Genomic DNA, 27,872 nt, shown 5'->3' with positions numbered 1-27,872 from the left:
TTGAAGACCTTCATAACAAGCCAGTAGAATTTATTGTGTATTAAAATTATCTTCCTTACCATAAAAATGTACACATTTTGCACAGGGCAATTCTTCTTTCCTAGCCCCATTATTAGGAACAAGAAGTAAATCTGACTAGTTTCAACTGTGTTCATTTAACAAAAAGTTTCTAGGAGTTTCTGAAATATACTTATGTGTCTAGGAGACCTTTGGATTTCCCTTCCCAGCTTCTTGATGTAAACCTCCAGAATGTATTTTGTATAGTTAAGGTTTTACCTCTATCTTCAGTACGTTGTATTATTATTATTATTATTATTATTATTATTATTGGCTAGTGACCAATGCAAATAAAGATTCTTCTGATTCTGGATTCCCCTTCCCAGCTTCTTTTTGGCCCTACTGTCATCAGAGCCCAACACTAGTTGGATTAGGTGTTTTGAGCCCCAGACCTACCTGGTGGCAAGTCAGTAAGTCATATCCAGAGTTCAAAGCAAATTTCTAAGTCCAAAGGTCAGGAAATGCAGTCAAAGGTCAATCCAAGTAAGCAAAGTCTGAAGTTCAGCAGTCAGCATACACTCCAGAGTTAAACCCAAAGCACAGTCCCATAAATGTCTAGGAGCATCCAAGCCAAGGTCCATCAACATGGGCAGTTGAGCAGACACAACGCCTCAGCTCTGCTCCCCTTTTGTACCTTGCTATCTGGGCTTGATGAGGCAGGTGACCCTCACCTGTTCTGAGCCTACTCCAGCTCAGGAATCACACGCTTCCTCCCTGAGCTAGGGAACCCCACTTGGCCAGCTAGGGAGCTGGGCTGTAGGCCCTTGCCCGCATCACCCTCCTAGAGCGCCACTTCCACTTCTCCCTATGACTCAGAATCCATCATGTTCATGGGGACAGGGGTCCCTCTGGCTCTGATGGTGGATCCTGTTGCTCTGGTTCCTGTGCACTGAGCCCCATCCCTTTGCCATCCTCTGTCATCCTGTGAGTACTTCCTTCCGCATCCCCAGCTTGCATCAGTGTGTCCCAGTCCCGGCTACACCCCTCACCGGTACCCTCTTCCTCCTCCCCATTGTGCTGCCAGTTCATGACACTAATACAAAACTGATACAAACAAAAATAGACACCCTCAGAAATATCTTGAAAGTACCCAAAAGTTAGATATTGCCCAGAACTTATGGAAAACCAAGGAGCCCTTCATATTTCCTGGGGCCAGAACCACTTCATCTCAGCATTCCATTGTGCAACTGTGTCTCTCAGCCACCCGTCTGCACTGTAGGGACAACAAGAACTGCTTTACAGGGTTATAGTAAGATTACAATTACTTAATACTACAGTAGAACCTTGGTTCTCGAACGCCTTGGTACTTGAACATTTTGACTCCCAAACACCGAAAACCCGGAAGTAAGTGTTCTGGTTTTCTAACGTTTTGGAAGCCAGACTTCTGATGCGGCTGTTGGCTATTGTTTCTGGGGCCCCTGAGCCAGTCGGAAGCTGCACTTTGGTTTTCGAATGTTTCGGAGGTCAAATGGATTACATTCGAGAACCAAGGAACCACTGTATATGTGAAGCTACTTTAATAGTTTTAATGAATGGTATATTGTTTTAAATTGTGATCTTTTATGTAGTTCACCCCAGAACCATTTAGTAATGAGCAGGTTATGTGCATATATGCAAGCATGTAGGTATGTGGAAATAAATAAATAAATAGCTCATAGTGTTTTCAAGCCTGTAAATACTAAAAAGCCCTATTTAATATAATCATTACATTATCATCCTACATCCTCTCAGTAGCACCAAATTTGTATTTGGGTGTCCCTCTCAGTAACAGGTTTCCCTGTTTTCCTTACCCGCATCATGAGAGTTGTGTCCCCATGACACATTTTATCACCCAAAGCCAGTAGGGGTATTAATATCAAGAGACAGATTCTCATTATGCAGAGAATAGCTGGGTTCTGATGCCCTTAGACAGGAAGGCATATAGGCAGATAGCCAGCGAAAGTAATGCAGCCCGACAAAGTGACATTCCAGAGCAAATTGATTTCATTGTTCTCAGACAGATACAAATAAAGGGTGCCTCAGATACAAGAATATCAATAAACTAAACAAATACGTCCCGAAAGGATGCTTTGGTGATTTCTGTTTAAACTATCAAACTACATTTATCAAAGCATCTTGTAATAAGTAACGTGTCAAAGGGGTAGACTTAGTTCTGGGACCAAATCAGCCTTGTAACAACAACAACAACAACAACAACAACATGACGAAGACAACAATCATCATCATCATCATCATCATCAGTGCTTTTTTTCTGGGGGGACGCAGGGATACGCATACCCCTAAACATTTTGTGAATCTAAGTTTGGCCTCATTGAAGGGTAGTATTTCAATATGAGTAGGAAAATGAGAGTACCCCTAAACATTTTTTAAGAAAAAAGCACTGGTAATGATGATGATGATATTTATACCCCGCCCATCTGGCTGGGTTGCCCCAGCCACCAATACATAAAAACATAATAAAACATCAAACATTAATTAATCCAATATAAAAGTCACAATAACTTGGTTATTGTGGTCACCCTAGCAGATGATCTTTGTCAGGAAAGGGACAAGGGGAATGTGAGTTTCCTTCTTATGTTGAATCTTTCTCCAGCTTTTGATACCATTGACCATGGGGATCCCCTGCTCATGCTATGTGGGCTGGGTGTTGGAACACTATTTTATGGTGGTTCTGGCACTACTGTAGGGTTGTTTCCAGAAAGCAGCTTTTTGGTCTCCTGGTATTTGTGCTGGGTCCTATTTTGTCCCAGTGCTGTTTACCATTGATATGAAGTCATTAGGAGTGGTCGTTAGGGGAATCTGGAATTAAGTGTCACCTGCCTGAACCTGTAAACAGGCTAGCAGAGGGCTAAATCTGGCTTATGGTACAACTTTGACAGGTGCAGGTAGGTGCAGTCACGCACATCCATTGCCTGCCATCATAATGACATCAGGTGACAACTTGAACGTGTTTGCAAAGGGACTTCAAAGACATTGCCTTCCAGCATCCAGGAGTGCTGAGAGACATAATTTTGAAGTCTGGTGCTGAGAGGCACTGCCTTTGAAGTCCCTTTGCAAGAAGTTTGCATTGAAACAGCTTGAAAGTGGACTTCAATGTGCTGTCTGTCAACATTTATCAGTTAAAAGGGGCTGAAAAACACCATTCAGTTTCAGTACCAAACAGTTGCAAAAGAACATTGGAGTGTTGGTAGCCATGCCTTTACCTGCCTCACACCTGACATCACATATGACATTAGGGGTGGGACAACTCCTGACTTACCCTACGGACTAAATCTGAGGTTGCCAATGTGGTATCTATGGGTGCAATGGCAACCTTGAGACCTTCCCCTGGCACCCAAGAAACCTCTGTGCCACCCCTCTGCACTTACAGCTTCTCAACAATGAGGTGGCGAAGAGAGTTATTTTTTCCTTCCCACATCAAAATGTTAGAGAAAGAGTGCCCATTTCTTCTGTCAGCTATTTATGCTTTCTAAGGCTCAGATGACAGATGTGCAGCCAAACAGAAAGTGGAGTGACAGAGAGAACAAGAGGAAAAGGTAAACAATCTTGAAGCCTGGAAGCAGAAAAACAGAGTGGCCAAGAGGAAATTGGGGCGTCACATGAAACACACACACACCCCGGATCCCACAAAACAGGTCCAATTTAAATTGCACAATTGCAGGAAGCTTTTATGTGTCTCCTCCCACCACCCCCCAAAACCACCATGAGATCATACCTGTCCACAACTGGACCTGAAGAATCATGGCCCATGGGCCAGGACTCGGCTTTGCTGCTACACAGCAGCCTGAAGGGGGAGAAGGCAGAGTGACTCCACCTGCAACTGATTAGCCTTCAAGGACACAGAGGAGAAGGCACTGATCAGAACCAGCTGGCTTCAGCCTTCTTAAACAGAGCTCTCAGCAGCAAGCAGATGCTGGAAACATGCTTGCCTTTGCCTTCTGAATAGCTGTGACAAATTTTGAAACGGATGAAGTGTGAATGCTGAACAGGATGGACTACTGACCTATAAATTACCATACCTTGCTCCTTTGTGCTTTCCATCTGGACCCTTCATTTGTGACCACTGGATTCCCTGACCACTGGATGGTATGACTATGTGGATTGCTGATTACGTGACCCTCGAAATGGATTTGGCTTCGTTTGCTGACTCTGCTAAGCATATCTCAGAGACTCTTCTGTTTGTTTGGCCTCATATTGCACAAAGCTCTGTGAGCTTGGCAATGGAACTACAACATCATTTTCCAACACAGACATGCACAAAAAGATAGATCCTCCACCATCAAACATAAATGGTGATGGCAGGTGTCTTCCGTGACTTGGTGGTACAGTGGTACCTTAGGTTACAGACGCTTCAAGTTACAGACTCCGCTAAGCCAGAAATAATACCTCAGGTTAAGAACTTTGCTTCAGGATGAGAACAGAAATCGTGCGGCGGCAGCAGGAGGCCCCATTAGCTAAAGTGGTATCTCAGGTTAAGAACAGTTTCAGGTTAAGAATGGACCTCCAGAACGAATTACCGTAAGTTCTTAACCCGAGGTACCACTGCAGTTGCTTCAGCATCCTATGCAAATATCACGAGGATCCACGAGGATGTGAGCCTTGGATCAATGCCCTTCCCTTCACATATTCAGTTGACACCAACCCTGATGGTTATTAGAAATCTTGTAAAAACATTTCTATTGACTCAGGCAGTTGGCTAGTTGATTTGAGGGAGGTGCTTTGCCATTCTCAGTGCTGATGTGTACTTTCAATTCATTATTGCTGCGGTTTGATGTTTTAAAATATTTTTTATTGTACATTTTTAAGTTGTACCCTGCTCTGGGATTGATTTTAATGAAGAACAGGTTATGAATCATCTAAATAAATAGCAATCATAAATAAAAGGTTGGCAAGCCTAGAAGATGCAGCAAAGAATATTTTGATCTTTCTTTCTGCAACGATGGTGTCAGTAGTGACTTAACCTTCCATCTACTTCCTACAACGCTGCTTCACTCTCCATGCTTGCCATTGCCCTCTGAATAGCTGTGACAAATTTTGAAACAGATGAAGTGTGATTGCTGAACAGGATGGACTACTGGCCTATAAATTAGCTAGTGTAACTTTGGATTCGAGGCATGTCACAATCTTAGCTGTGTCATTTTTACATATTCTGCTTGAAGCACCGTATCACCCAGTTACAAGGAAACATTCTGAGGTTAGGGGTTTTCCAGTGAACCACAAAATATGAGCTAATTGGCCACAAACCCACTTTCTTTAATTACATACCAATTTCCCTGGATATTTGCAGCTTTTGGCTATCTCAGGCGTTCAAACATTTTATGCAGAAAAAAAACATATGGCACCTACAATGTGTGAGTTGGGTGAACAGTGTATTTAGACCAGGAGAGGGGAATCTGTATTTAATTCAGATGAAACACAGTGTGAACATGTCACAGTCACCCTAACTTACCTCACAGAGAATACAATGGGATAACTTCATATATGCCATCTTGAGCTCCTTGGAAAAATGTGTGGGAAAGAAAAATAGAGGAGCAGGATGGGAACTATTTTTTCTATGTCTTTCCTGAAAATTTAATTGTTCCAGCTGCAGGCTAAAACAAAGCGCAACACAGGAAAGCAAGAAGTTAAGCAATGAGCAAGTAAGAAATACATACAACGTAACAGAAACACAGAAAGAAACAATCCCACATCAAGCAATGATCAAGGTCAAAATCAAGGTCACAAATCACAATATGAGAGCCAAAGCATTTTTGTCATAGGTTTACAATTGTCAGGGGAAATGTACCACCAGAAATCTCCTTGTTGAACATGTCATGGTACTTTCTTTAGAAACTTATTCCGAAATAACAGTGAAACATAGTGAAACCACAGTGATGTAGACTGAAAGGCATTTCATATCACTCTTCTTTAATAGGGCCAATTGTTGTAACCCCAGTAAAGTCAAAGTCCTCCTTAAATTATACCTACAGAAATATTTTTTTTTTTCATTCCATGCAGCAGTGTTACCATTGAATACCAAGGTGCTTTGACAATAAAAACAATTTTCTATTGAAGTAATTCCTAGAAAAATGTTGTGATCTAAATGGGAAGCATCTCTCAACTCTGATCTTAGCTGAAAGATTTGCTCTTAGCAATTATCAGGACAAGGAGTACATGGAGGGGGTCAGTATATAAGAGTTATTTCCCAAAATGGTCAATAATGGTCCCATGTGCCTGGCCCCACATAGCTTCCACATGATTCCTTCATCTTCAGTCAAGTCTGCTCTGAATAATTTCCCCAACATCCCATATAGGAGAGCAACAGCGCCCTACTCCCCACAACATTTTGATCTGTGTTTCGAAGCCACATACAATGCCCATACAAAGCCCAATCCAATTTTGTTCATTCACCGGTGGTGAAGGAGGGTTGTAATAAGGTGTAGCAGGAAATGGCTTGCCATCATCTAGTATAATTCCTAAGGGAATTATGGGAAATGAAATGGCAACTGCGAATGGGAGCTTTCCTCTTAGGGCTCTTATTGGAGGGTGGGAAGATTGTCAGAATCATGGATGGGGAGGGAAAGGTCTCTCCTCTCTATGTACTGCGGTCCCAATGACTAATGCCTTCAACTTTTTTAAAAAAACAAATACCCTTACGGTGCCTCATAGTGATGAATTTAGCATCACCACTAGTCTGACCCATAAAGTTTAGTGTCATAGCTCAACATTTTGCAAGCATATTGCTATCATCTTTTTTTGTGAGGCAGAATTATAATATGGAGTTTCTGGTGGATGAGCCTGGCAGAATTACTCAGAAACACATATGCAGTGTGCAATAAATAGACAACTATTTAATAGAAAACTATTTAACACCCCACCACCCCAAATCCCAGGAAAACACGAGGGGGGGGGGAGCAGGGAAAAAAAAGTTTCACAAAGTTTCATCCACTTTCATCTGTTGAGCCTATAATTAATCTATTTTTACCTTTTGTGTGATCTTAAGAGTATAAACAGTAGAATATTTAAGGCTAGGGTATAGATGATGATAACAATCTGTTCGATATTATTGCATGAGACTGAACAGCAAGTGAAATTTTAAAACCACATTTATTTTAATACAAAATGTGTTGCACCATTACAGAAGTAATCTCCTCTGTGTATTTTCACATGCATGGATAAATTTAGCATCTACATTTAATTGCAAAATTACGCTGGTCTCCAATACTGTTGGTAAATCTTTGTAGGAATGTTTTATCCTTTTTGTGCTTTTTCAATCAGTGCTGCATATCTGTTTTTCAGCTCTAAGTGTTGCCATGCTTATAAGGTGAGTATTTCAAATTGTGCTTAAGTTATACTATAAGTTAACCTATACTATAGGTCCCATAGTATATGCATCAAAGCTGCAACAAGTGTGCTGTGATTAAGTGAAAAGCAATAACACAACCTATAATGATATTGGGTGCAATCTGTCAAGTACTGCTGCTGTGCCACCTCCATTCCTTAAGGACCTGCACAAAAAATGGATAGAAGTCTCACAGTAGCAGCCTAACAGGCATGTTATCTCAAATTTTGAATTACATATATTTAGGTAGATGCTTTAAAATACCATGCACTCTGATGGTTAGAGTACTTCTTACACAGTACAACAAAAGCATTTTCAAACACCTAGAAGCATATAGCATCTACACTTTAAGTGTATTTACAAATTCAACAAAATATCTACATATAAAAAGCTTACTTAAAATTAAACTTGATGCAAGTTATGAAAAACCAATTTATTGGCAAATGAAACTGAGCATTCCTTCAACCATAGGTTGTTATATAAAATTTCATATTTGGAGGTAACCATTTCTGTGATATTGATTGTGTGTGTGTGTTTGCAGAAAACATTCTAACAGATGATAGTGGTAATTTATGACTAAACTTACTTAACATTTGTCAAATTTCACTTGAATGCTGTGGCTCTTGAGTAGCAGCTTCATGCCAAGCATAATGGTAAAAGTGGTGTCAGAGGGTCTTGGGCTTACTGGGAAAGGAAAAGTGCTTTTGTGAGCATGGTATCTTAGAATATCATGAGCTTTTTTTGTGTTTCCCTGTGTTAGCAAAATGTACTAATTCAGCCATCTTTGTGTAAACTGCATAAGGCCATGAAAGTGTAAGTTGCATTAGCTTGTCTATAGTTTATCTCCAGAAAAGAAACTTTAATGAGTTTTATATCACATAAAAACAAACTCTTATGTACCTGTTGAACATATCTGGGAATTTAACAATAATTAAATTACTTTGGCAATGATGTCAGTTCATTAGTCATATACTAGCTTGCTGAGGTGCAACACAAACCGCAGGGAGCATTTCCTTCACAAGTTCCATCAAAACGAACTGAATTGTGAATTTTGAATTTGCAACTTTTCATTTCAATGCTACCTTGCACAAGAAAAGTTCCCGATTGGTTATGACCAGCTACAGTACATTATTGAATGTACACTTATATAAAGGCACTGAATGTATTTTGCCCTGTACGGTTTCTGGAATATTTCTATATCATTTGAAAATTTCACTTCCATAACTGTATAAATTCCAAAATGCATTTCAATGCATGTTGCTGTATGTCCTAAAAAAAGAGAAAGATACAATGTACGTTGGATGTCAAAAAGAGAACACTGTGCTGCAGTAATACTTGGATTAGAAAGGCTACAAGAGGAGCAAAGAGCAGGTATCAGGATCTCAGTAAGCATCAGCAAATGCAAGTATCATACTTAAAAGTCATTTATCAATCATATACTGTACATACTGTTCCTAACTGTCTTGCAAAAAGACATAATGATATCTAGACAATTAAGTCACCAATTTCACAACAATGTCCACAAAGACATTGAAGTTCTATATAATACTACCATAACACTCTGACAATGAAAATGGGCTTCATATCCAGGGATTCAGTTGAGGACTGCATAACGAAGTATCAAAACCATTTTCAGTGACATAAACTGGCTTTGCCCGGGACGTATGCAGCGCTTCGCATGCATTATACTGTACTTTTCGTTATTCTTAGTTGACGTTGCTCTTTTTTTAGTCTTGTAAAAAAGCAAGTATCTGTGCAAAATGTTTTGCATTCTGAGTCATACTAACATACCACTTACTGTTATATAGTTTAACAGTTTCACCTATATGTACTTATTACATAAACACTTTGCCGTGTAGAATATTTGTTTCCTTCATGTCCAAAAAGTGGGGGAGATGTACAAATGCTTGAAAATAATAATAATGGAAATGTAGTATGAATGGGGCAAGAGTTCTTTTTTTTTTTCAATTAGACAAATGAATTCATTGCGTTAACAGGTGAAGGAGCCTCAGAACTTTCGTTCCCTTCTGCGGGTTCTTTCTCTTTTTTACCACTGTATTGTCCAATAAAGGAGCCATCCTCATTGAACTGACCATTAACTCCTTCTCCATAGTCAACTAAACTATCATCGCTGTCCTCTTTTTTCACAGTCCTGTCTGAAGGTGTCCTGCTTCCCTTTTTTAGAGGCTTGTGGTCATCGGCATCACTGAAAAAATAAAGGGTTTTTAAGAAAAGAAACAATTAACATATAACTTAGACAAGCTGTAAAAACAAAAACAAATCATGCATGCTGGTTTTTGAAAAGTATGTGTAGTCCCACAGTCCTTTAGTAAACTCAATCACAGGGTGAAGACAAATTAATACAATGTATGAATACGTGGTGCAGTAATGGTTTAAACGCAGGATTTCTCCAGCGGTGGAAGTGCGTTTTCCCCACCGTGCAAGGCTTCACAGTGACAAATTCAGGTCCCATTTTTGAAGCAATGTAGAAAAAGTTGCAAGCATTAGAAAGGGCCCCTTGTTCTTCAGATATGAAGCTTATGGTGTGCTGTGAAATTAGTCTGTTAAAACTTTTTATTCTCAATTCCTGAATATGAATGAGGAATGAATTTGATTAAATGAAGAAAAAAACAAACAAACCGAGATTCTCCCCAGTATTAGAAAAAATACAATAAACAAAGTGTTGTATTTGGAGCAATTTGTTACATTACACACACCAGGCTTGAAATTGATAACCTTACCTTTCAAGAGACCTACATATTCCATTAAAAGGGTGCAGAAGAAACAAATGAAAACAGCCTAAGAAGAAAAGCAAAGTCCATATCCTGATAGTGATCAGTGTTTAGTTAAATGAAAACCAGATCTTAATTCACAACATATTTAAATCAAACTTCAAGAGTGAATGAATATTTTGGAAAGAATTGTTAGCAGCTGGAAGAAATGGTTTACACTCGGTCTTAGCTTTTGCTTGAGACAGTATAGGTAACTGTGTACAAAGGTGGTTTTGCTGCCTGGAGCATATCTCAATGGAAATCTTGACAAATACCATCTGCATATACTGAAGGAACATGCAGCATGCCCTAATTTCAGCAACTGAGCAGATATGCATTCATGGCTAGCAATCTCCACAACTTGGGCCACAGTGCCAGGCAGTAAGCAATGGTCCACACCAGCATCTTCCTAGTCTACATGCAGAGAGGACTGTTTGGCTAGAAGTTGCAGACAATGCAGCTTATTAGCAGTATAAGAACAGAACCATACTTTATCAGACTTGTGTATAACCCATTTCCACACAGCAAGATCTCATACCACTTTATGCCACGTGTATTTTCCATTTCAGTATCACACCATTAGCATGGGAAGTAACATCATTTGTGGCATCCTTGTGATTATTTCCTGTACATCAGGGGTGGCCAACTCCCAAGAGACTGCGATCTATTCACAGAGTTAAAAACTGGCAGTGATCTACCCCATTTTGGGGGGTTCAGGTCAAAGTTGTTGAACTTTTTTGGGGGGGATGAGGAAAGCTCTATTTTTGGGGGGTGCAGAGCAAAAATGTTGAGCTTCTTTTAGGGGAGCCAAAGTTGTTGAGTTTCTTTGGGGGGAGTCAGTGATCTACCACAGACGTCCAATGATCTACCATTAGGTCATGATCTACCTGTTGGACGTGCCTGCTGTACATGATGCCGAAAGGTGTAGGACACAACCGTGTGGAAATGGCTTCTGCACTCTACTGTTAATATCAATCAGTCCTGAGATTAACTATGAACCTGGGTGAGATGTTTGTTGATGCTCTACGTCAGCGTTGTCTCTGCTTAAAATCTTATCGTACCTCCCTACCCACTTTTAGCATGCCCACTTCTATCATCGTCTACATGACTAACAGGGACTACCGCAGACTGTGCAGGTTTACCCTATTGTGTATCTAGCTGCTTGCTTGTGCCCATCTACAAGCACAGGGACTTTTCATTCAGACATATCTATGGGCCACATTTGTGATTTTTGTGTGCAGAGCCACAGGTGTGCAGGGTATGAGGATTTCCCTTTCATTTGAAGTACCCATCCTGTATTCTTCCTTTGGCACAGCCCAGTATATCCACCGACAGCAAGGTTAGTTCCCTACTGCATCCAATCTCATCATTGCTTTGTCCTGCCACTATAATCTGGTACTCCTCTGAGCCTTCTCTTGTAACCTCCAATATCTTTTATGCCCATCTGTTATGCAAGGTTCAACTGTCTGGTTTAAGCATACAGTAAGCCCACAGCTTATGCACATTTAACTTGTGTGCATTCAGCTTTACACACTTGGCAAAAAAAATTTTTTTTTGAAAGGGGACAGGCATTTGGGGGGAAAATCCTACCTGCCACTGAACCCAATATGTTTTGACGATATGTGATTTTTGCTTTGAAGCAATTCCTGAAACATTACCCCACATAAGTTGCAGGCTTACTATAATGGAGAGGTATTGGGAATAGGACAACAGATGTGTTCTCTCTCTCTCTCTTTTTACAACAGAATGTTTAGACTACTCCAAACTCATCTCTACTTGCAGTGTTTGTTAAATCCTTTCTATCAAGATACATTATCTCATGAGTGAATTCTGCTGTTTCTTTTCTCTTAGGGGATATATCCTTGACCTTAAGATCTCAGACTCTGTTCAGATAATCTCTCTCTTGCCTTCTACAAAGAGAAACTTCAGAGCTCCCTTCTGAATTTCCAGGTAGCAAAAGAATTATGCGTTCACTCAAGAGTTGTCAGATTCTAAATGTAGATCAAAATAATCCTTTGAATCTCACAATAAGCTGTTTGTGATGCATCTAGAAAGGAAATTTGGCAGGTTAGACTTTTGTCCCACAAAATATCATTGTGTAGTAGAGGGGGGAAAGGTTATTTGAATCCATCTTAAGACATTCTATATTAGGGTGGACCATAAGATAATTTCCAACCAGTAACATACCAGGAACAAAACTGCATGCCTCTTCATATGACGCTGGAAAATCTCTTAAGATTCCCTTTTCCCAGTCTGACCATGGCACTACTTAACTTAACTGTTGGTGTCAAAGACTACATATCTTACACATTCAATATGAATATTAACTGAAAAGTACCAAAGCGGTAAACCCATTTAATTTGAAGAGCCCCCAAAAACACTAATGGAGGCATGGGAAGAGAAAGCAGCATAACCCCAATTTGTTTACTCAGTTCAATAAAACTTACCCCCATTAAGCATGTTGAGGATTGCAGATTGAATTTGGTGCAGAACATCACATTACTATTATGGCTGCAAACTACTTGCTACAGCAGCTTGAAATAAATTGAGGAATATGAGTTTGTTTTGAATTTCTGAGCACACATCACAGCAAATTCAGGAAAAAATGTTGATTTCTATTCAGGGAAGCACTATGGAGATTTCTTATTCAAGCTATGTATTGCAAGCTCAGATATGTGTCTTTCCCTTCCATTTCTCCATTTATAACAACACCACTCTAATATATGCATTAGACAATACTGTATAATAAGATATAAGCTCCCACATTATAAAATCATGAAACCAGCTTTTCACTGCAATTATATGCATTTTTGTTCAAAATAATGATAGCCACAGTGGTTATTTTTAACACACTGGAAATGTGTTGCAAACAAAGATGGCTGTGTCCCTTGAATATTGACTTGTGTTTCCCCTCTGGCTTGGTTCTCCATTCCCTAGACTTGAGTGAACATTGTAGTTTCTTTCACTTATGAAAGAGTGGATTTCCAACTCTGTCTTCCATTACTTCCACATTTATTCTTCATTCCTAAAGGCTTGTTTCACAATATGCATTGGCTATCTTTGTAACAAAATGGATGTAATCTATAAATATTATCCAAAGGAAACAATTATATCTTTTGAAATTTAAAGGAAATACAGTTAAACTAGAATATATCATTCTCCCACCAAGTTATAAAAAAGACAAGAAGTTACCTCTCATTGTATTGCATAAATAGGGTGAAATTACAATAGTTACACAGACAAATTGAAAACCAGCCATAGCTCTTATATATGTTTAAAATTAACTATTTCCTTTAACTTATTTGACTTATCTAACATGCATGTTGCAAGAAACAACAAGAAGACATATATATTTATATAAAAAGTACACAATATTGAGTCTGTAGAGGGGGAAGATGGTATTTAAGTCATGCAAATGTAAATCAAGACACTCCATAGAAAATATCTAGATTTAGTCCAAATTAAGCATTTTGAAATCCCATTTCATTTTAATAGGAAGTTGAGTTTGTGCCTCTACTAAAGTAATGGTCATCTGTATTGCCTTCCTAAGCAATGAAGAGAATATTAACTATTCCTCTGGATTTCTGATCTGGTAAGATAGGCTGGACGAAAAGATGACAGGCTAGTTATGATAATGTGTTGGATCCAAAGTTTTAATTCATTGAAGGAAAGAACCATGCGTGGAATGACACATTCTAGTGAATGCAGAATTGGTGCATTTTATGGTGACTTTTGGAAAATATGAAAGGATAAATAAATATATTAAACTAAGGTTGGGGGCCACTTTTAGCCAGAAGGCTTGATGAAAGTAGTTAACTCTTCACAGAGTGACCATTTGTCAATCCCCTGACCTCATTTGACATTAGGCACAGGAGAGGTAAAGCTCTGGCTGTAAAGAAACAATCAAGAGTTCACTCCTGATTGTTTCTTTGAAGTGGCTTAACCTTCGGTGCAGTTTGAATTTGGTGTCTTCTCCTGTCATACTGTTGTCAGATCAGATACACTTGAGAGCAACTGGGATATCCAAGTGTATCTGATTCCTGCTGAAAGCAGTGCAACGTAAGGCACCACATTCAAATAGCGATGAATTTAAGCTGCAAATGAATTCGATGTTTGTAGCTGTGGCTTTATCAGTCCTGAGCCTGATGTCAGGTGAGGGACATATGGGCATGGCTTGGCCAAAACAATCTGGTGGTCCAAATGGGGCTTGATGGACCTAATTAGGCCTACAGGCTGAACATTCTCTACCATTATCTCAAACTAAATGTTAACCTGATAGATTTCCTCAGAAGTAGAATTAACATGTTCACTATCATTTCTACCACTGTGATACAGGTCTGCATCAGTGAAGAGAAATTCCTAAATAGAATCACTCCTGTGATGAAAAGTCATGTGTATACAGTGGTACCTCTGGTTACATATGCTTCAGGTTACATACGCTTCAGGTTACAGACTCCGCTAACCCAGAAAAGTATCTCGGGTTAAGAACTTTGCTTCAGGATAGGAACAGAAATCGTGTGCCAGTGGCATGGTGGCAGCGGGAGGCCCCATTAGCTAAAGTGGACCTCAGGTTAAGAACAGACCTCTGGAAAGAATTAAGTTCTTAACCCGAGGTACCACTGTGACAAATTCACACTTGTGATTTATTCTCACTAATAATAAAAAAGGAACTCAAGTGAATACAACAAATTAAAATTAAAGAGTGATGTGCATAGGTAATCATACTTCGAGAATAACTAGTTAACTATCACCCAAAGTTTTGTATTATGCATTAAATACAAACATGCACCTGTACACGCATTAACCACAAAATAGAAATGCCACCTGCAAAATAATCATATGCATTCACAGATCCAAATATTTCTGAGCTCTCCCTTTTTTCTTTTGAATACTATGAATATATCTTTTGATTTGTGTTTCAACGAAATTCACAATCACCCACCAAAGACAGATCTGGTTGGGTGGTATACCATGAATATAGCACAAAGGGTTTGAAATACATAATACCTTTCATTGCATTGTGGTATCCTATGCTTTGTAGCACAAAATATTTGGATTTAACTGAAAAAACTATACATACTCTTTTTTAAAAGGGGATCATAAGCAGTTTTCAAATCTTGTATATATTTCACACAAAATGTTTCAAAAGTAACGTGTAGTGGCACTAACTTCAGAAAGCAGTTTTATTTATTACCGTAGAATACAGGACTTTTTTTTTAATTCAAGGAAATAAGTTCTTTTCATCAGTTTCTCTTTCATTCTTATTTCTTTTAGGTTTATTTTACAGTTATAATCTAAATAATGAAAAAATACTTACACAGCTGGTTGCATTGTTTCTGTGATTTTTCTATATGCTAGTAATGATGCAGAGTCTAATGTCTGTATAATTAAAAAACAAACAAGAACAAAACTGCAGATTTACACGAGGGTGTGTACCTGCACGGAAGTGGACACTGGCGTGAGTGCACAGTTACAGCATATGCAAAAATCAGATTTGGAAATTGGGTTCCCTTGGTGTTTTGCACACTAAAAAAGGAAGTGAAAACAATGTTCCCATAGGGATTGCAGCAAATATATAGCTCAGGAACCAAGGGAGCCCCCTTTCAGTGAGTAAGGAACATGTTCAAAGCAGCACAACGTGTGTGTGTGTGTGTGTGTGTGTGTTTAGGGGGGCCAGATAAATAAATTCAAGATTACTAGATGCTGAGAAACAGGAATGGTGGCAGAGGTCCCAATTGAAGAAGGCTGAGAACTAAGTTCTATTAATCCAATTGAATGAAGAGAGAATAGTAGCCATCTTGAGAGCAGATACCGGGAGTTAATTACCGCAGGCTAGCCAATACGTTCCATAAACTGGATCAATGGAATGAACATTTATTACATCTGTCAAATATAATGTCCAGATGTTAAAGAAGAACGGGAGATTATTCCTCTAACAATTGTGCAGAAGAGGAAATGTCGGCAGGTGAAGCTGCTTTCATACCTATATGCCGAAGCAACTCCCACTGAAATGCCTTCTTCTGCGTAACTAGAAGAAGGAGCAACTATCACATCTGTTTCTGGTCACCTGAGAAAAGTCAACTAGACTATGTGCACTGGACTGACTTCTATGAACACTAGCTACTTTAAGCTGCAGAGCTAAGATAGGGCTCTCATGCATGTGAGATAGGGCTCTCATGCAGTGGCAGGTTTCCCCCCCCGTGATGTCAGGGAGACATGCAAAGCTTGGGACAATGCAGGAGAATCCCCTTCGCACATAGTCATGAGCATCTGACATTCCATGGCAAAGCAGGAACAAGTGCTGCTAGGGCAGCTTCCCAATACTGCTGAATTAATCCAGCAGCCATCCAGCTATTGCCAGACTCCAGCTCCCACCAGCCTCAGCCAGCATGGCTCATAATCAGGGATGATGGGAGTTGTAGTCCAGCATCAACTCAAGGGGCTACAGTTTCTCCATTCCTGCCCATACAAAGTCACTTGAAAGTAAGTTCCAATGAATGTTGACCACAAAAGAAAGGCATTCTGTATATGGTTAGGCGTCTTGATGATCTTTTAAAACACTGCTTGAGTTGAAACTCTGCACACACTCAGAGGCACTCTATTCAAGGCACCTAAATGTATTTAGATGTCCTAATCTGTATCATTCACAAAAGAATATGAAACACCTTTTGCCATGGCACAGACAGAAATAAGAGAATCACATTACCAAGATGAATATTTATTAGTCGCTTTACGCATAGAAATGACTCAAAGCGACTTACAAACACAAAAGAAATACTAAAACCAATTGCAATTGGCACAATCAATAAAAAGCCTAAAGAACAAGCTTGTCTATACAAATAAAAGCAGATTCTGCCACACCAAAAGAGGCATGGAAAGTAAATCCATTTTGCTCATGTGGTTAAGTAAAACATGTCTTCAAAATATTCTATAGATGGGAATTTAGCGGCTGAATTCTAGATTTTGCCTTTAACTCAAAAGGGATTCCTTCCAGGAATAACACAATATCACTTACTCAAGTATGATACATTGTACAAAAGAATGTTCTGCTCTCTACTTCAAGATGGCATATTCTTTGCCCTTCAAATTTGTTAATGTAGATAATTGTTAATGTATATTGAAGATGCACAGAAAGGAAGATGTCTCCCAGATGTCTCCTGGAAGGAGAACCAAAGTCTTGATTCTTACTGGAAAATTAATGTTAATTTGTTGCTAAGAAATATACTTCAGAAGGAAGATTGATTGTGTTGTTGTGGACTTTAAAGAGCTCCACATTAAGGGTTGTGGCTTTTTGGCATTTTTACAGTAGCGTTATTTCTAATGATGATTTAATATAAACCTATACAATTTTTTAAAATTGACTTCCTTTGCAGATGAATACTTACATACTGAAATCTTTGAAATTAAGATCAACAACTGAAAAATATCCTTCAAAACTTAAAACAGAATGTTTTCCCTCTCCTTCAAGTATATCAGTAAGTAGCATGAACAATTACAAAGAAAATATGGATTGTAGGATATACGGTATGAATTTTATTGTCAGATGAGGCATTACAATAGCAAGTTCGCTCCAATACTTGCTATTTACAAGTAGAAAGTCAGTTTTAATAAACTAATAAGTTGAGCAACGTTTAAATGAAGTTTTATATTACATAAGAACATAATTCTAAAAGTTGTATTATAGAAGGTGATATCATATGTTAGCTACACATCAGAGTAGAACTGAAATTAATGGAATTAATGTTTATTTCAGGGGGGGGGGTCTGTTCTGAATATATCACCTGTTACTCATGTTGTGATGTTTTTAATTGTGGCCCTTCCCTGATGGAAGGTTCTTTGATTTAACAAAGGCTTCTGTGAATTAAAGAAGTTATTTTTCTGCCAATTTCCCCTTTCTCTTGCAGCCCCGCCCCCCAGCAGGACCTCCCACGCTGCTCCAAAGAAATAAAAAATTAAAAAGTCCCCAGACCCTCTAGAATAGACTTGGCAACAGGGGACAGGAGGCAGAAGATCAAAAATATGTTCCCTTGTTGTTCTGTTTATGGAAGCCTCCACTGGATCAAAGTGCTTTCCTTCAGTGGAAGAACAGCTCTCTGGCCAAATTAGAACTTCCCTCTTTTTACTTATACATAACCATTTCCCCCCCTTTACTGTTATGAGTTTTATGAAACAAATAGCAAACTTGAAGGTGATGGATGAGATACATAACAAAGTGAGAATATGGCTGTAAAGGGCATAAGTAAACAGAAGCCAAATAATATTTAGGGGTGAAACAGAGAAGTAAAAGAAATGCATCAAAAAGTTTTACAAATTCTTAGTAAACTTTGTCACATCATTCCAACGACATTGCATTCATTACCTGTTAATAATCTTTTCACTTCAGGGGCAGGCAGATGCAATAACGAGTCAAAAAGCAGGAGGCTGGTTTGTCTGTGCATGCACCCATTGTGCAGATCAACATGCAAAATAACTCAAAATATGATTAGCACTATATTCAGCTAAAAAAATCACTGGAACAAGGAAGAATACAGTAACACACATTGCAGTGGAAGGGGAAGGAACTTGGTAGGATATATTGAGTTGACTGGCAGCTTTTAATGGTGGCTCTGAGAGCACAACTGTCTCTCACTTCAGGGGAAAAATAGAGAGATACCCAAAATTATTCAGTATGCACTACTTTTTCCTAAATGCCTTGAAGAGAAAAAGATTAAACTGCTTTGATCTCATCCTAATTCTTAATATACAGAATCGGAATCCGGATATGTTGGTATGCTTCCAATATCTACAAGATGCCTAAATCAATGGGACCAGAAGAGAAAGGAGATAAAGGACCAATTTTTTACATCCCAGAAGTATAAATTTTATGCTATAAAACAATTTAAAAGGCCTTCAGGATAATTACAAATTTACCTTATCTCACTAGGGATTTTGTTTTGACAAATTGGCTTCAGTAGGCCTACATTATTTCAGTTACAATCAAATCACTTCCTATGAAATAAATCTCTGCATTGCTTAGCTTTTAGTAATATCTAGAATATGAAGTATATTGCAAATTTTTATTTTAACTACAAGTAGCAGGTCAACACTTTAAAAAAAATAGACAAAATGTTTTAAAATAACATTTTTACAAATGATTTCCCCATTGTTAAAACAAGTAATTTTAAAGGATATCATTCAAAGTTTTTCAAAACTAAGGAAAAGTACCCCTTCCTGGATACTGAGACAGACACTAGGTTTTTGACTGTGAAGCTCAGGGTATCCTGGGGTATGTCATGTATAAAATTTGCATCAGTTTTACAGATAAAGATGGTTGTTTTGAGGTTCTACAACTCATAACTATTTGGCTCTTGAGAATGAAACTCCTAAAGTTGGAATTGCCAGAGTGCTGGTCAAACTCTGACATTACAGGGCCCCTATATTACTTGAGTGGCAGGAGAAGGAGCCATGCTGCACTGGTAATGTTTGAAATGCTAATAGATGAATATGTTCAGGATTGCAGTGTTGATTTTCTTGTAAAGGTAGGATATATTGAATTGGCTGGCAGGTGTTATTGGTTTAATTTTTTAGTAATGCACCACTTTGCGAAGATACCAATATGAAATGCATTTTCAAATCAGTCTAAAGAAGCAAGTGCATGTTAAAAATATTCTGTGGCAATGATGGAAGTCTGTCTGGATATGAAGCACTCTTAGATAATAAAATGGCCCAAGGGAATACAGGTCCCTCTGAATCAGTTTTACAATGCTGTTGTATTATAGGAACGTAGGCACTGCAGCCACTCCCACTGAGATGAAATAACTGGGTTATCTGGACTAACAATATATGACCTAGGAACTTGAGTTTTCTTAAATGATATAGGAATGGTTGGTTAATTTCAGCCAGAACTGTTGGAGCTAAGAAGTGCTGGGGCTACTATTTTGAACACAATTTTAAAAATAAGGGGCAGGGGACCCCTTTGTGAATTTTATGAAACCAGAAGTCAAACTCTACAGAGAGACTTTAAATATTGTGCTGGCTGAGCAAAACAGAAAGTACTAATTAGATATTTATGATTATGGTATACATCCATCTTGTATACCTCAGTCTAGATCACTAACACGTGTGTACGTGTGTGTGTGTGTGTGTGTGTGTGTGTGTTTCCACTTTGAGACTCCTATATCCCCTTGTAAATCGGGGGGGGGGGATGTATCCAGTATGGATAACAAATGACACAGTTGGTTAAATAATCTACTTATTCCCCCATTCCCCTAGTGAAAAGAAGGCAATCGACCAGAGGCAGCGAGAGTGATACAGAAAGAGTTTAAAACTGATACTGCATTTAAAATTGATCAAGACAAGAAACCATGTGAAATAGCTTCTCATTCCCCTTGTGTCAGCTTTTTATTGACTGAAACTATTTTTGCTTCCTGGAAAGCATTTATGCCAGAAGTCTCCTCTTGGTACATTTGTGACTTCTTTGAATGTTATACCCTTTCATATTCATGAGATGTAAGGACCGCAAACCTTTCCCTCTTTTTAACCTAGTGGGGAACTGATAGGCTGTGTGACACCTGTGAGGATAATAAAGAAAAGAAGTGGAACAGTGTATTTTCCTTTTCAGCTGTTGGAGGGATTTCTTCTGTTGGGCATAATCTTTGAAAACCTGTCCCAAGCCGTCTCCAAACAAAGTTCCACCACAGTATGGTAGGGATAACAGCTGGTATTTCATGCCTAGGTCCAAGGGCCAATGACGCAACCAGCTAGCCCTCCATGCCACTGTGAGACATGCTATGTTTTTAACTGTGAGTTCGAGAGAATCCTGGGCAGCATCATGAATGAAATTAGCTGCAATTCTACACAGAATACGTGTTCTCCACTTAGAATCATAGAATCATAGAGTTGGACCACAAGGGCCATCGAGTCCAACCCCCTGCCAAGCAGGAAACGCCATCAGAGCACTCCTGACATATGGTTGTCAAGCCTCTGCTTAAAGACCTCCAAAGTAGGAGACTCCACCACACTCCTTGGCAGCAAATTCCACTGTCGAACAGCTCTTACTGTCAGGAAGTTCTTCCTAATGTTTAGGTGGAATCTTCTTTCTTGTAGTTTGGATCCGTTGCTCCGTGTCCGCTTCTCTGGAGCAGCAGAAAACAACCTTTCTCCCTCCTCTATATGACATCCTTGCTTGAAGGTGACTTCAGTGTGCCTCCCCTTATTGCTTGCTCCTTTTTCCAGCCAGGCTAATAAAGCCCTAGACGCATAGGCAGAATAAAGGGATACTCTAAGCTGGGCTGAAACTAAGCTGAATGATCTCTTGATCATAGCCTCAACCTTTTTATCAAGTGAATCTTTGGGTACATAGCCCGCAACTCCAGAGAAGCATGTCTTAGCATTTCCACTGGCTGCTGCAGTATCTATCTTGGGTATGGTCCCCCAAAACACAGCTTTGTCCACTGGAAGAGGATACAGTTCATGTAGAATTGCTGGAGCTACATGTCTTACATTGGGTTTATTCCAGATTTTATGGATTAGCTTTTGAACAGCTGAATGAACCGGAAGGGATTTATCTATCATGCTACTTTCTGCAGACTGTTCAATTTTGTGGTGTTTTAACTGTAGTTCTTTCTGAATATGCTTGAATAAGTAGTTCTGAGTCTCCATTTTGAACCTACATATGGGCTCACTATCCTTTTCTACTTCCAGTAAGGAAGCAAATGATACTTCTTCATTCTCAGGAGGCGACTCATCCCCCAAGTCACTGTGAAATTTAGGCTTTTTTGTAGAAGCTGAATTTTTTTCCACACTGTCCACAGCTTCAGGTACCGATAACTGGCAGTGCTCTCTAGTTGCTTCATAGGAGGCCACAGTAATCACTGTGTGTAACGCCTCGGGGTCCATTACTGAAGAAGGTCCAGCCTGCATGGCAGAAGCTACAGCATTTTTGGCCACAGCATGGGTATCCTTCAAAATGGTAGTAGTTTTGGGTAATACTACAGACGTCATTAGTGAACTATTGTCAGAGTTGGAGCAACTACAAGCAATACTAGGAGCACCAGAAGGTCTTACCTTCTTGACTTGGCCCCTGTAGTTGTCTTCTGAATCTGAGTTGGGGCCTATTGTGTGGTTGAACCACTGTTGTGAAGAGGCTGGGCCCTTGGTGGACCTTTGCTGATATTGGGGACGCTGTCCTACCTGAGAATCTGACCCTTCATCCAGGTCTGTTATTTGCTGCCGCAGAGTGTGGTATCTAGAAACACCCTCAGGCTGCCATTCCGTTGGTTTATTTTTCCTCTTACATAGTGAAGGGGAGATGGAATTTACTTTTAAATGCTTTGGAGAGTTCCTGACTCTCCTGTGAGAGGTCTCTGATCTGGTGATGAAGGATTGCTCTGCTGACCTTCTGGATAGGTTGGCTCTCTGAGACCACACAGACACTGCTTTGGTAAAGGCAGGGTCTGCTTTGGGAAAATGAGTGACATCGCTACATTCTCTCTTTCTTCCTTTGTTCGTTTTCTTTACTGTCCACGGAGACATGGACCTGAAGTGATGAAAAAAGTTCAAAATACTCGAATTCTTGGGGGGGAAATGAAACAAAAACAAAAAAAGTTTCCCTCAAAAGACACACTGAATCATATTTTAGAACTGCCTGAGGCAGCATGAACCAGGAAAGTGATTAATGGTAGCAATGTTCGGCTGCACAAAAATTACAAACACATATTCCGTGATTTGAATATTTGCTTGCATCTGCTCTGTCTCTAAAGAGAAAAGGGAGCAAATCCTATTACCTGTGAATGCCGGAGGAACTTGTGTCTAAAAGGAGATTTTTTAGCAAAATGAATTAGATGAGTGACTTCTTAAAAAATACATAAAATCTGGTAGTAAAGGTTCATGCAATCATTTACTTAACCGTACAACTAACTGACGATGGCATAGATGATTTCACACATTAACATGCTAGTTGTTTCAAGACATAGACTAAAATCCTGGCTTAGGTCCCACATGATAATAGATTTGATGATCACATCTAGAACTGAGTTGCCCAACAAAAACTCACCAGAGAATTGGCATAATTCTGCATGACTATGAGGTAGTACGGGAACAGAAAGCTATCATAGGTACAAGTTAGCATTTGAATAACTTCCCTTTGCAAACAATTCTGTCAATACTTAATTGCTTTAGGCCAATATTATTAGCCCAAATCTTTTATAATTATTGTTACCCAGCAACAATGAAATACAAAACCTAATCACCTTTAAAAGTTTCTGCATTGTAAGTGCCATAGAACAACACAGGACCTATTCTTTGGCATTCAGAATCATACAATACACAGCTTAGAACAATTAAATGAAAGACTAATTTCCTATAGATAGAAAGCTACAAAAATATACTGAACTCATTAAAAATGACAATTAGAGCACTACAGTACATGACATACAAGAAACAAAGTATTTAAAATGATACATAAACATATATTAAAATATGATAGAACGCACAAACAAAACACAAAAGGCTAACCTTTTAAATAAATCATCCTTTCTTGTTTAAACCAACACATTGGATTAAAATGATAAAGCTTTCTTTGAATTATATTATATATTGTTATTAGTAGTTTGAATAGCATGCCTTTGTGAGGCAAAAAATACAGCTAATTTATTATTCTTATTAGATAACAATGAACTGGCTTTGAACTTAACAAAGTTCAGCTAATTTGAAACTACCACCTAATTTTTATCCATCCAAGTTGATGATTTTTACCCTTCATATATCACGTAGCTATTTTTTTCCTACTGTTGAACAAGAAGCCTAGAATTCATCTATGTTTGATTATTACACTACCAAGACAAAAAACAAAATCTGAGTACCGCTGAAGTCCATTATATTTTTTACTACTAAGCCTGGATTTAATACAGGACATTCATATATTTTGCTTTATTCCTGCTTTGAAAGGAATAAGGCAGAAAGATTAAATAATAAGTAAAAATAAAAATCACACATGCACAAAACTGCCCCAAAATCACAGTGAACACTGGAAGCAAATATATGAGACATATGAATGAAGTAAAACCCTGGATCCAAATTTGTTTTAAGTATTCAGTTAGCAATACTGCAATTTGGATCTGTATTTTACATTTCTGGTTGATCATAATGTATGATCTTAAGATTTTCCACATAGGTTGCAATCCTTGCACTCTTACCTGGGGGTAAGCCCCAATGAACACAATGGTACTTACTTCTGAGTAAACATGCATAGGATTGCTCTGGTAGATTGTAATCCACAGAGGCTGTGTGGGAACAAGGCTACCAGAAGACGATGAGACACTGAGGGAACTTCCACAACTTCCTCTAGAAACATTCCTACAGCAGTGGAGATGCTGCCATGCCTTGCCATACCTTACGTTATGCTTTGCCACAATTACTGCACCCACGGAATTTCAAATTCCCCTTACAGTCAAGTGGATCATTAACTATCAGCTATGTTGGTATCTATGCCTGTGAATTGCCTTGCAATGGCAATGGCAATGGGGCTATGGTCCTACATCAATATATTTGTGGGTGACACCACATGATATTCTTAATGTTGGTGAGACTTCATGTTTGAGGATGCTGAGCTGATGAAGCTACTAACACCTCCAGTATTAAATACTTCTGAACGGTGTGGAGCAAGTGTTAAAAGTAAGTAGTTCTCTTCAAAATCAAGCAGACATGACCCGTACGAATTAACCTAATTGCTTACCTGTATTCGCCAAGTGTTCCGTCGTCTTCTTTCATAGGCTGTATTTCTGGGTCACCATGAGCATCCTCTTTTTCTTTCACTAAAACATACAAATGAAGGATAACAATTAGCAAGGACTGGAAGTGTGATGCATGCCAACCCCTAGTGGGGTGTGTGCTTTCTGAAGGACCCTGTGTGCTGCAGCAGCTGTTTGCCAGTCACCTAACCCTTGCAATCTCCAACTGCAGTTATAAAAAGGGAAGGACTGCCCTGGTTCATGCTGGAATCACCCTGGAATCCAGGAGAGCATTACTGTTATTAAGGATAAACTGGGCTGCAACTATATCCATGGAATATAAAGATCTACAGACAGAATGCTGATCTTCGTCATAACACACTGCAATTTTCTTTTGGGTTGCATCCCGCAAGAGCATTTTCTAAAGAAGCGTCTACTGCAGAAACAGCAGAAAAGAGGTATCTGGTATTATTTTAGGCTTTGTAACCTGCAGGAGTTATATCATACTTTCTTTAGCTGATTTTTATGTTTATATTCAGTTTTAGTTGAAGTGTACTTGTATGTTTGATTTCCATGTAATTTGTTTTAAATCAAGTTGAATTGTCTTTAGACCAGTTTTATTATCATCACCAGTATGAAAGGAAGGAAAAGGTCTCACCCACCCTCAGATATTACTAATAAACCCAAATCTAAATAAAGTAAAAGAGATCATGTTGCTTGTGCAACACAGACCATGCCTGCCATTTATAATTCCAATAGTTAATAGGTTTGCATCTTTAGTGGACACTAATAGGTCATATCAGATCACTAATGATACCAAGTCTCCAGAACAAAAAAATACAGAAGCTCCTTTGATGGATAGCCCTCATTCAGAGCCCAATAAGTGTGGGATGCCTTTGCCCAGAGGTACCGTGGCCCATAGATTGCAGCAAACTAATCAGCGAGGTTTTGCCCAGTATCTTGTTTGTGTGGTAGGCTCATGGGAAAACACTATAATACTGTCTGAGCAACCCTCTATAATTAACCAGTTTAAGAGTGAGAAGACTCCAGGGATTGACTATACCCCAAAAGACTTTATAAAAGTAAACCAGCACTGGTGAATACAATTGGTGGTTGCCCTTCTTGTTACAATAAATAGTTCTGGTATGATCCCTTCCAGTTGGAAGAGAACAAGCTAATGACCCAGGAAACTATAGACTTAACTATTTTCTATTAACTATGGGGGGAAGTTATATACTAGGTTCCTAACCAAGATTTAATGTTCTTCCATCCGAAATGCTTTGGGGAAGGTATGCTGGGAAACCTCTTTGCTCAAGGGTATGCCCTGTAATAATAGACTTTATAGAATATGCCCCTCTTCTTTGTGATTCCTACGCTGGAATTCAGCAGCATACAATTGGATCTTTACGGAGCAAACTACCAGGAATGTCAATTCAATTTTATGTTAAATATCCAATGGAAGATACAACCCCAAAGATGTCACTGATAGAAGCTAAATTTCTATCAGTAGCATGAGAAAATGAAAATTTCATTATTTGAAATTGGAAGGATTATTTTCAGGGTTGAACTCAAGATTACAATAGTTCTATATAATTGCATTTATGTCACACTTTTGAATCTGTAATCGCTGCCAAGTTAAGTTGCTTCAAATTCTTAAGATTTCACAAAAATTCCAGAAATAAATCTGAATCAAATTACAGATCCAAAGAGCAGCACAAGTAGTTCTCTACTCCCAGTTTCTTCCCACACCATATGGCGAACTGTTTTATCTAATACTGCAGCTCTACCCACACGAAAGACTTCCATGCAGGCAACAAAACTTCTTTTTCCTCTCATGCTGCCTCTAGGCCTCAACATACCCTCAAAATCAGCCCCAGGCGGTTGGGAGACCCTCCAGATTTTGAGGAAATCATGGGGAGGAGACAGAAATCCCATTGAATCAGTAGAAGTCCGTTTGCTCAGCATGGATAAAACCCAAAGTGCCTTTCAAGGCAGTTTGCGATATGACCCAAGGAACTACTGTGAAAAGATTTATTTTATTTTATTATTTATTTTATTTTATTTTATTTTATTAAAAAACCCAATCACTTGGGTTCCTTGATGTAGTAATCTGGATTTGGGCAATTAAGAGTAGAGAATATATTAAATGTAAATAGAATTAAATATTTGAACTCACAGTGCAACATATCGTACCTGGATATTTTCCACCTTTATTTCTTCGTATGAAACAAACTATTAGCAAAATCAGGATGAGAAGAGCAACTGCGCACATAAGACCAATGAACCATCCTTGAGTAGCAATGTCAACCTGCCGGCTTGCCTTTGCTAGAAAATGGAAAAGGATTAATTATTATTCCCAAATATCCATTACATTAGAGTAATTTCACTCACAACCATTCTGTAAAAACATTCTATGTATTAATTTTGCATCAGAAGAATGACACTGAATGTGGTATCTAAGAACATTTGACCTCAGAATAGATTTGCAGCAAGGTTAATTAATGATGCTCAACATTGTGTTTTGATTTATTTAGAATGCTTCACATGTCATGGATCTGTAATATTTGCTTCTTTAGCATACTCTACTTATTTTGCTAACTGATACCTATATATGGAGGTGGCTATGGCTAATATTTTTATAATGCAAAATTTGGAGGAAAGTCATTGAGTCCATAGCTTTGCGCAGAAAGGATGCATAATTTTACCAGCGAGATTATAGCACATTCCTAAAGCAGATTTTAAAGTCAATGATGACAGTCAAATTAGTTCAGTCAAGCAGGTTCCTACACTTGCTCATCAGTATATGAAATTAATTGATCTGTGGAATTAAGCAGCATGATCCACTTGAAGGCATTACTTATGCACAGTAGATTCACCTTTCTGCAAAAGGAAGTGCAACAAGATTTCTATGTAGATATTTACAAGTTTTACAGTTGTACTCTACAGGATTACTGCACTGTGGTTTTGAAAATGCATTCTTTATAAAAATAAGAGGTGATTATGGTAAGGTCTGGG

At 38.8% G+C, this 27,872-nt stretch overlaps 2 protein-coding genes and 1 long non-coding RNA gene across 19 annotated transcripts in view; 1 reads left to right on the top strand and 2 right to left on the bottom strand.

Moving 5' to 3' along the window:
- Window positions 1-7,124: 7,124 nt before the first annotated feature.
- NRCAM (neuronal cell adhesion molecule) overlaps window positions 7,125-27,872 on the bottom strand; it is a 134,818-nt gene continuing 114,070 nt past the window's right edge. For 14 of the 17 annotated variants that reach the window (XM_082239483.1, XM_082239484.1, XM_082239493.1 and 11 more), the window contains 3 exons: window positions 27,051-27,182; window positions 24,863-24,941; window positions 7,125-9,584 (listed from right to left, as the gene is read on the bottom strand). In XM_082239483.1, coding sequence (XP_082095609.1) covers window positions 9,347-9,584; window positions 24,863-24,941; window positions 27,051-27,182 — 449 coding nt within the window. In that variant the 3' untranslated portion in view covers window positions 7,125-9,346. Of the gene's footprint in view, window positions 9,585-15,466; window positions 15,529-24,850; window positions 24,942-27,050; window positions 27,183-27,872 lie in introns of all 17 variants that reach the window. The other 3 variants (XM_082239498.1, XM_082239489.1, XR_014223813.1) reach the window with 2 other exon arrangements.
- Window positions 21,297-24,844, bottom strand: LOC309542334 (uncharacterized protein; the record flags this gene model as incomplete). The annotated part of the gene is given in 2 exon segments (XM_082241066.1): window positions 21,297-21,356; window positions 21,358-24,844. Coding segments are annotated over 2 exon segments (1,365 nt in total). The 5' UTR covers window positions 22,663-24,844.
- LOC309541790 overlaps window positions 25,561-27,872 on the top strand; it is a 65,243-nt gene continuing 62,931 nt past the window's right edge. Inside the window, exon 1 of the long non-coding RNA XR_014223936.1 lies at window positions 25,561-25,576. This is a non-coding gene — a long non-coding RNA (uncharacterized lncRNA). The remainder of the gene's footprint in view (window positions 25,577-27,872) is intronic.

The sequence above is a fragment of the Podarcis vaucheri genome (assembly GCF_965113315.1).
Source record: "Podarcis vaucheri genome assembly, chromosome: 10".
Lineage (NCBI taxonomy): Eukaryota > Metazoa > Chordata > Lepidosauria > Squamata > Lacertidae > Podarcis > Podarcis vaucheri.
Note: the sequence above shows the minus strand (reverse complement) of the source record. Positions and strands in the feature narration are given on the sequence as shown.